This window comes from Electrona antarctica (genome assembly GCF_951216825.1).
Source record: "Electrona antarctica genome assembly, chromosome: 14".
Lineage (NCBI taxonomy): Eukaryota > Metazoa > Chordata > Actinopteri > Myctophiformes > Myctophidae > Electrona > Electrona antarctica.
In genome coordinates this window covers 721688-731687 of record NC_136795.1, presented here as the reverse complement: position 1 = coordinate 731687, position 10000 = coordinate 721688, and the positions used below count along the sequence as shown (strand labels likewise).

The 10000-nt window shown below is 43.9% G+C and overlaps 4 protein-coding genes across 4 annotated transcripts; 1 reads left to right on the top strand and 3 right to left on the bottom strand.

The window, feature by feature from the left end:
* Positions 1-35: 35 nt before the first annotated feature.
* LOC306936449 (histone H4) lies at positions 36-347 on the bottom strand (the record flags this gene model as incomplete). The annotated part of the gene is made up of 1 exon (XM_079519946.1): positions 36-347. The coding sequence occupies one exon, from the start codon at positions 345-347 to the stop codon at positions 36-38; it is 312 nt and encodes a 103-aa protein (XP_079376072.1).
* Positions 348-1734: 1387 nt separating this feature from the next.
* Positions 1735-2457, bottom strand: LOC306936263 (histone H1.5-like; the record flags this gene model as incomplete). The annotated part of the gene is made up of 1 exon (XM_079519754.1): positions 1735-2457. One exon carries the CDS (start codon positions 2455-2457, stop codon positions 1801-1803), a length of 657 nt encoding a protein of 218 aa, XP_079375880.1. The 3' UTR covers positions 1735-1800.
* A 1082-nt stretch (positions 2458-3539) lies between these two features.
* LOC306936401 (histone H3.2-like) lies at positions 3540-3961 on the bottom strand (the record flags this gene model as incomplete). The annotated part of the gene is made up of 1 exon (XM_079519896.1): positions 3540-3961. The coding sequence occupies exon 1, from the start codon at positions 3948-3950 to the stop codon at positions 3540-3542; it is 411 nt and encodes a 136-aa protein (XP_079376022.1). The 5' UTR covers positions 3951-3961.
* Positions 3962-4662: 701 nt separating this feature from the next.
* On the top strand, positions 4663-5162 carry LOC306936415 (histone H2A-like; the record flags this gene model as incomplete). Its single annotated transcript, XM_079519910.1, has 1 exon — positions 4663-5162. One exon carries the CDS (start codon positions 4663-4665, stop codon positions 5044-5046), a length of 384 nt encoding a protein of 127 aa, XP_079376036.1. The 3' UTR covers positions 5047-5162.
* Between the last annotated feature and the right edge of the window lie 4838 nt (positions 5163-10000).

Below are 10000 nucleotides of genomic sequence, written 5' to 3'. Positions count from 1 at the left end.
AGCCTTTGGGTTGTTGGTAGATCAAGTCAGCGTTATTAACCTCCGAATCCGTACAGAGTGCGTCCCTGTCGCTTCAGAGCATATACAACATCCATGGCGGTCACAGTCTTTCTCTTGGCGTGCTCGGTGTAGGTGACGGCGTCACGGATCACGTTCTCCAGAAAAACCTTGAGGACACCGCGGGTCTCCTCGTAGATCAGACCGGAGATACGCTTCACTCCGCCACGGCGAGCCAGACGGCGGATAGCGGGCTTGGTGATTCCCTGGATGTTATCACGAAGGACCTTGCGATGACGCTTGGCGCCTCCTTTTCCAAGACCTTTTCCTCCTTTCCCTCTTCCTGACATTTTGAGTTGAGCTGTAGTTACAGTTAGAAAACTGAGTGATTTGAGAGTTCAGAGACTTGCCCTTTTATGTGTGTTCTGAGGACGTAAGGGAGGACAGGCAGAGCGAGCTGTGGGCTGCGTGGGCGTTACTAACTCCGCCCCCCACAACACACACACTGCTATATAGTCAGCTGCTCTATCTATCTATGACATATAATAATGTATTAATATATATGTGATGTATTATGTATTCCTAAAGTACACATATATTTTGTATATATATATTTTTTGTTTGACAACAAATATTGTTGTCAAACACACTAATATAGCCTTGATGACCTTACATGCGTATGCAACAGCTAAACAATGTAATTTTGATAGCATGTACTGTAGATATATAGCACTCTAGTGTAAAATCATAGGTTCATTGTACAGATATTCTACTGTTAGACAGATGTTGTGTTTTTGATCCTTGATTGCATTTGATGTATTACCATGTTACCACCTACATTGAAATTGAACCTGTAATCATGTATACATTTCAGTGTTACAAAATGCATTTGTGAAATTTGCTCTGGGTCAAATTTATTTCTACATTTCATGACTTCATGCAATTTATTGAGATAATTCTGATGATGTAAAGGTGGACGGGTTACTAGGTTACCGTTTTTTCCCCTTGTATAGCCTACCATTACATTTAGAATAAACATTGAACTAGAACCACTTGTCAAAGGCAATAGCAAAGGTGGATTCACAAATGTGTCAATGTTTGACTAGTAACTAATGTGTGCCAGGGTTTTTTTCTTTTTTGATGAGATCAGCATAGATAGGGCAGCAGCAGAATTGACAAATAAACTTTGCAATAATTATATTTTATGCAAGGGTCAATTGTTGTGCTCTTATGCCTGTAATATAAAGGCAAACATTTTAAGCTGGTTATTATTCCAGTGACCATTACATAATTTCTAAATAAAGTAAAGATAGGATACTCTTATAAAAGAATGTGGTTGGCTCTTAAAAGAGCCTTTTGTGGGTATAAATATTTTGCAGACAGTTTACTTATTTTTGGGAGCGGCCTTCTTTGCTGCCTTGGGTTTGGCAACCTTCTTGGCAAAATGGTAAATGGTGCATTTATATAGCGCCTTTATCCAAGGCACTTTACAGAGATTGTGCATTACATCGATTGATTGATTGATTGAAGAATTTATTAACAGTTTGCAGAATTACAGTACATTTCAAGCACAAACTCAATACAAAGGCTGTTAACTGTGAGTGGACGACCCAATTAAGCATTACACTTGTTTCCAACAGGGTCCACCATGTTCAAATCATCAAAACATTTAGAGACGTACAAATAGACACTTCTATAGACAGAACAGGAATTCACCCATTCACACACACATACATATACACCGATGGCAGCGGAAACCATCCCAGAGAGAACTGGCAACCTTACGGTTACCATCCAGGCACTCTACCCCTGAGCGGCGGGCCACGGTAGGGGCCACCGCCACCGCCGCAGCAGCCGCAGCCGCAGCAGCCAAGCTGGAGCTTTCTTGGCTGCTGCTGGCTTCTTAGCCACTTTCTTGGGGCTCTCGGTGGCCTTCTTCGGGCTTTTGGCCACTACTTTCTTGGCGGCAGGCTTCTTGGCTTTCTTGGGCGATTTCTTGGCGGCTGCGGGCTTCTTTGCTGCCACCTTCTTGGGCTTCTTAGCCGCTGCGGGTTTCTTGGCTGGAGCAGGCTTCTTTGCTTTCACTGCTTTCTTAGCAGCAGGTTTCTTTACCTTCACCGCTTCTGCCTTGTTCATCTTGAAAGAGCCGGACGCACCGGTACCTTTGAGCTGGACCAGGGTGCCTTTAGCGACCAGGCTCTTGACGGCGATCTTAACGCGGGCCTTGTTCTTCTCCACATCGTAGCCTCCGGCAGCCAGAGCCTTCTTGACCGCAGCCAGGGACACACCGCTCCGCTCCTTGGAGGCGGACACGGCCTTGACGACCAGCTCAGCGACGCTGGGGCCGGTCTTCTTGGGTCGGGGAGCTGCCTTCTTTTTGGCGGCCTTGGCCGGTGACGGAGCTGGTGTCTTCTTGGCGGCCTTGGCCGGTGACGGAGCTGGTGCTGGTGCGACTGCCATTGTCTCGGATAGTAGGTTGCTCTTCCTTCTCTCAAGTAAACTAAACTAAACTCTCAAAGACTGATGCTGAACGCTCTGAAGGGGCTGGACTTAAACACCTCATGAGAACCATTTAGAGTCAACATACACAGACCCTCTTCTCTCTTGTGCCACTTGTGTTTTCTCCTCGATTAAAACAAGTTATAACAAACTACTGTGTATATTATTTAATGGGACAAAGAGCTGACCAGTTAACACACGCGTGCCTTTCTGTCATGAATATATCTGAGATGAAAGCAGTGCACTCCTTTTTAGTAATAACCTCAAAACATCACCGGTCTACAGTCAGATCAAAGTGTTGCCTCTGTCATTTTTCTTCTAAAATATTGTAAACTATGTTGTAATAACAACAATACTCACAATCAATTTAGTAGACATTCCTGGCGATGAGATACCACAAACTATACTTTTGTTATGTCATCCTTGTTGCTATAAATATAATGCAGTAAACACACTCCAGTTCAACTAAGCATGGTGGTGGAGTTGATCTCAAATTCCAATTTCCAGACAGAATGCCAGCTGTTGGAAAACTTGGCAAATGTTGGACAAATAACTTACTGTGATCAGAAAACTAAGTGTGTTTAAATCTTTAATCAACTGTATCTGTATATTTGATTATGGAGACACGATGTACCCAACACACTTCTTAGGTAGCCCTGCTAGGCTTCATGGTGCAATGTGTCAACTCATGCTGCAAAACATGTTATGATTAACTCATCTTTGCACTCAGTATTTTATTTTATACAGATCTAATAGTCTGTTAAGCAAATTACATATTATACATGCACTGTCCCTACATAGCTGGGAAACCACCCCAATGAAGAGATAACGGTGGAATCCACAGGGGAAACAGCATTACCCATTGTGGCCAATATAATAGTCGAATACATTTCAGTAGTTTTTTTTGGCTTATTGTCACGCTAGTTTAAAGTGCATGACGCCAGGCTAGTATATAATATATCAATGGAACAATTTCTCTTCAAAGTAAACATTTGGTGGCTCTTAAAAGAGCCGTTTTGGGGTTGTGACAGTAACAGATTAGTCTAAGCACGTTCTCCGCGGATACGACGGGCCAGCTGGATGTCTTTGGGCATGATGGTCACCCTCTTGGCGTGGATGGCGCACAGGTTGGTGTCCTCAAACAGACCGACCAGATAAGCCTCGGCAGACTCCTGGAGAGCCATGACGGCGGAGCTCTGGAAGCGCAGGTCGGTCTTGAAGTCCTGGGCGATCTCCCTCACCAGGCGCTGGAAGGGCAGCTTGCGGATCAGCAGCTCGGTGGATTTCTGGTACCGACGGATCTCCCTCAGAGCCACTGTACCGGGACGGTAACGGTGAGGCTTCTTCACTCCACCGGTTGCTGGCGCGCTCTTACGAGCTGCCTTGGTGGCGAGCTGCTTCCTGGGCGCTTTGCCACCGGTGGACTTACGAGCGGTCTGCTTGGTTCTTGCCATTGTATCTTGCTCTCTTCTAAAGAAGTTGAGAATAGAATGTTTAGTGCACTGAAAACTGCTGCTTTTATTTGCGCTTCAGAGACGCAGTCGTCCTCTGATTGGTCAGTGGACGAGAGACACCGTCTCTGGTCAGGAACCTCCTTCTTTGGGAGGATCCGTCCACACCACTAGCACTGATTGGAGGAGAGCTCGTACACGCTCACACTCGTACGCTCTCATTCATTGGTGGGGCGCACAGCCGCGCATACACAGTAGTACTAGGCTCGGCTGTGTGTTGAAGAAATTTGACACTAACTGTAGGCTAAATGTGAAGGATATTGATTGCCTACAAATATTTACGACCGCATCATACTGTGTATAAGTATGCTTATAAGACTGATAAGCATACCATACTGACTTCAGAGTTCAACATACTGACACTATGTTGAAGAAATTGTTGAAGAAATGTGTGGTCAGGAACCTCTTTCTTTGGGAGGAGGAGAGAGTTTAGAATGAGAGGAACCGATCACGCCACTAGCAGTGATTGGTTGTTAGGAGCTCTTACACACTCAGCCCGCGCTCTCGTCCGTGGCTATGATTGGTGGGGCGCACGGCCGCACATAGACAGTAGCAGTAGAATGTGTGTTGTTGAACATATAAAAGGTCTCGCGCGCCTCTCTTACATCACATTTCTTCGAGTTTCAACTCCAGAAATAAACCAACCTACATCAAAATGAGTGGTAGAGGAAAAACCGGAGGAAAGGCCAGGGCGAAGGCCAAGACCCGCTCATCCCGTGCCGGGCTCCAGTTCCCCGTCGGTCGTGTTCACAGACTGCTGCGTAAAGGCAACTATGCCCAGAGAGTGGGCGCCGGAGCTCCAGTGTACCTCGCTGCGGTGCTCGAGTATCTGACCGCTGAGATCCTGGAGTTGGCTGGAAACGCTGCCCGTGACAACAAGAAGAGTCGTATCATCCCCCGTCACCTCCAGCTGGCCGTCCGCAACGACGAGGAGCTCAACAAACTGCTGGGTGGAGTGACCATCGCTCAGGGCGGTGTGCTGCCCAACATCCAGGCTGTTCTGCTGCCCAAGAAGACTGAGAAAGCCGCCAAGAAATAGATCTGCTTCATTTCGACCTTACAAACCCCACAAAGGCTCTTTTAAGAGCCACCCACTGTTTCCATATACAGAGTAACTTCCAATGCCCTTAAGCGGGGACACGCACACTTTAATAACTGCCTGAATTAATTATCCGAGTTCCTTCGCCTATATGAATCTGTAAATGGTGCAGACTTTATATCTATCATGTCTGCATTAGCATTTTTGTAAATTAGTTTAAAAAAAAAGCTATATAAGCTAATGCCGCTCGTGCGCCCTATTGTCTGTAAAGCATGTGCCATGCTTGCGGCTATGACACCCACATAGTGCCAGTGGTATACTTTAATGCCGTTTGTGTGTTAATGTCATGAGTGAATACTGAATACAGGTGCACCTACATTTAATCATGTATCCATTGAAACAATACATTTATTTAGTGCGTTTATAACTTGCTTGGATGATTGATGACTAGTATGAAATAACTGTACTGAAATAAGAATCAAGTCAAGCTTGTTGCAAGTGTATCATGGATTAATTTAATTTGTTGCAGACATCGTGTGATTTCCGTGAAATTGTGCACGCGCATTCCCACTAGGCAGAGGAAGAAATGCCACATGAACATTTTCAACTCAGCCTCATGGTGACACTATTATAACTGGCAGAAAAGTGTTTTTACCTCTAACTGCACGGATCTGTGGATAACTTTGTATGCCAACTCCCTAGAGGCCAAGGAAAAACCTTTGCCTGGAATTTTTCACATCTGCTCTTTATAGCGCCACCAGGAGACCGACATATGTAAAACACATTTTCTAATATTACTCCTTCAGATTTTATCCAAATTTCACGCAAATCGGTACACATGCTCTCCATAGTCATGTGATCAAGACGGGTTTGTTTGATTTCTCATAATACACTCTCATTGGCTACGATTGGCTTCTAAACTTTTCAGGAGTAGCCCGCTTTGTACCCGTTTTGTACACATCGCCACAACTACTAGTACTCAACGCAGCGTCCGATTGTGTTTTTTTCACTACAGTTGAAGTTGAAGTTAGATATAGTTGAATGAAGATAGCGACGTGAATGACCTTTTGAGTGAAAGCCTCCTCTTCTTATGTGTGTCCTGAGGACGTAGAAGAGGACAGGGAGGCAGAGCTCGCTGCAGTGGGCGGTGCCAAGGCTGCAGCACCGCCCCCATAGCAGTCTCATACTCATTCACAGTGTCATTCACACACTCTGGAATGTGTGATGAACCACTTTAGCTACATAATATAATACATCTTTATTTGTATAGAACCTTTCATGACATGAAATGCAGCTCAAACGAAGAAAAAGGGAAAGCAAAGTTATAAAACATTGAAATGATAGCAATGCAGTGAGGACATGAATAGCAACATGGACACACACACACACACACACACACACACACACACACACACACACACACACACACACACACACACACACACACACCCCTCTGGGGGTTGCGAGTGCGACCCCCATGTTGAGAACCACTGCATAGAGACAACATTCACACCATAGGCTACTGCTTATACAAATATGTCATTTTCGACTTTGTGGATCTGCTACTTTCATGCTTTTGTGTGACGCTGTAGTGTGATCAAGTAAGATATTAATGTACAGAGGGGAAAAAAAGGGGAAACAGAGTTTCTAGAATTGGCCTGTTATATCACCAGCATGAGACTGATGTGGGGTTTTTTCAGTGGCATTTGTTCCTCTGCCTAGTGGGAATGTGCGCACATTCCCACTAGGCAGAGGAACAAATGCCACAATTTCATGGAAATCACACGCTGTGTTCATGATTTGAGTTATTAATTATTAATACAGTTGCAACCACTATATTAATGGCAAGTATTTCATACAGCTTAAGTAAAAAAAAAAATCTGAACTGTCCTTTAAAACCAAGCCAACAACCTGCAGCTTGTAGCCGTCAGCCTCAGAACCCACGGAGAAAGAGGAGTAAGAGGCAGACGCTGTGTTTCCCTCAAAGTCCTCCATGTCCACCCTCAGCTGATACGTTCTGTTGTTGGTGAGGATATGCATGTTCTCCCTTTTTATATATACTTTATTGAAAATTATTCAGGGGTTTACAAATTATGCAAAAATTACATTAAAAAAAAAAAATATATATATATATATATATATATACTAAACATAATACATACATACATGGATGCACCTGGGACGTATCCTCAGTGATGTATCCCAAGGTCATCAGGGTTTCGGGGTGATCAAGTCCCGACTTACGTCCCAGTAGCTACCCTCGATCAGTCCCATTAGGGAAAAACCAGGGCCACACAATCCGTTCCTCCTGAACTACTCTGCCGGGACTGGGAGGTACCATTCTGGCGCGTGGAAGGACTAGGCTCTGTGGGTTGACTCCTGTCCGGGCCCCTCCTACGTCTCACCAGGTCCACTCCTGCTCTCACCAGGTCAGGCCCTGTGCGTTGCACCAGACTCCCAGCACCAGGCACTTTATTCAGGAATGGTGGATTCTCGAGCCGCAACAGTTCCGCAGGCTCCACCTTGCCCTTGGTGGTGCCGCAGGCTCCGCTTGAGGCTTGAATGGCCCTCCTAAAGGCCTCACCGTGGGTTTGTTGGGCTTCTTCCTCACGGAAGACACAGGCTGGGGCGCCAACCCATACTGCTCCCGGGTGCCGTCTAATTTCAAGGCATTTCAATACAAAAGGGTTTCTCTTTTTTTTTTTACAATGTTAATAGGTGCCATGGTGTCAGTTTATTTTGTCTTTAGTCAAGAGTTCTTTGTCTTTTCAGCTCTGTTTGGATTTGTTTAAAGACCACCTCCCCTGAGATGGCCTCCTGGTGAATCACCATGGCACACCTGGTTTTCCACAACTTATTTACTGTATAACTGTGCAAATAATAGACCAGTAAAACTCCTGTTCTACGGCAGACATTTTTCCCCCAAAAACCCCATACATAGCAGCACTGTAGTTTACCTTAATTTTAAAACCAATTTGTGGCATTTTCCCCCACACAAAGCCAGACCTGGCAGTCTACAAGCAGGTGCTCAATTGTCTCATCTTGACCACAATTTAGGATTGGGCATTTAATGGTTTTGACGAAGCAGCTCCATTTCACTACTGCTCTCACTGCTAGTCTCCTCACAGAGACCAGCCACATGACCTCTCTCTTTTTTTCAGAGATACTTTTACTACTAATATTTTTTAAACAAACCCGCTTTTGAAAATGCCACCATATAAATCGTCACATATTTTGCCATAAATGCATTTGGTTGACATTTCTGTCCAATCGATATTCAGATGTGCAGAAATAAACAACAAATCACCAACAAATCCCCCCTTTTTCCCTCACTGTATATGTTTCTTTTCCCTTTTTACCTCCATTATGATGAATTCCTGTTCTGTTCTTTGTCTATATAGAAGTGTCTATTTGTACGTCTCTAAATATTTTGATGAATTGAACATGGTGGACCCTGTTGTAAACAAGTGTAATGCTTAATTGGGTCGTCCACTCACAGTTAACAGCCTTTGTATTGAGTTTGTGCTCGAAATGTACTGTAATTCTGCAAACTGTTAATAAATATTTCAATCAATCAAACAATCAATCAAACCATACATCACTTTAAAATAAGGCACTGTTTGCCCGGCCCTTCTTTTTGGTCCAGCTCAGTGCCTCCCCTATCCACATAGCCCTCCGTTTAAAACCAGCTGCTACATTTTTACAAAACAACATTTTTAGTTTAAGTCCTAAGTCCACAGCCCCATGGCCTCCATTATTTGTACTCTTATACAATAGGTTTCTCTTTGTAACTTCTCTAGTGGTTCCCCATATGAAATTAACTAGTGTTTTATTTATGTGTTTCAGTGTCTGGTCCTTGGGAGGAAATATAGTCGCCAAAAACAGCAGTTTTGCCAATACATATGTCTTAATAATCATAATCTTTGTTCTATAACAGCATGATTTGTTTTCCCATTTTTCTAAGTCCTCCTTTATTTCATTATCTTTATTATCCCAGTTTAACTTCCAATAACTTCCATTATTACTAAACTTTACCCCGAGGACTGTCATTGTTTCTGTGTCCTTTATATTCAGATTTGGCTTTGCCTCACTCCTCCCGAACCAGACACCTTCAGTCTTATCATGGTTTAATCTGGAACCTGAGATCTCTTCATAAAGTGCTAAGTGCTCATGTATAATGTCTAATTCATTCTTATTTTTGAGTGGTGCAAACCACTCCAACAACTGGCTTTGTACCCGTGTACCCGTGTTAGTTCGTACCAAAAAAACGAGCATGGTTGCTATGGTTAGCAACCAAAAAAACGAGCATGGTTGCTATGGTTAGTATGTGACGTCACTGACATCAAAGATATCACGTCAGAGTGAATCAATCTCTATATAATCAATCTTTACAATAAATGTGTAGTTGCACCACTCAGTTCACACGGGTGTGATTTTTAATTATGACGGTGATATCGTCGGCGTAAGCCAAAACAACGACTCGCTCTCCACCACTAGTTTTTATACCTGTGAGCCTTTTATCATTCTTGATCTTATGTAATAACGGATTAATAGCTAAGATATAAAGTGCAGCGGACAAGGGGCACCCTTGTTTCACACCCCTCTTAATGTCAAAGGTCTCTGTTAGAACACCATTTACATTAACTTGAACTGTGGACTGGACATACAACAATTTGATCAGATTAATAAAATCATGATGGAAGCCGTATACCTTTAAGACCTCCCACAAATACTCTCTGGACATAATGCATGTTCTCCAGGCCCAGCCAGTACTCGCCTGATGCGTCTCCAAACCCAGCTTGGTACTGAACCCAGGGTCTGTAGACGTTCACTGCCATGCCGTCCACTCTTCTCTGGATGACTAAGGCCTGACTCACACCTTCGCATCTAGCATACAACATTGTTGGATGCTAGATGCATGAGACTTGTTTACTGATGCAAGCTCGCAATGCAT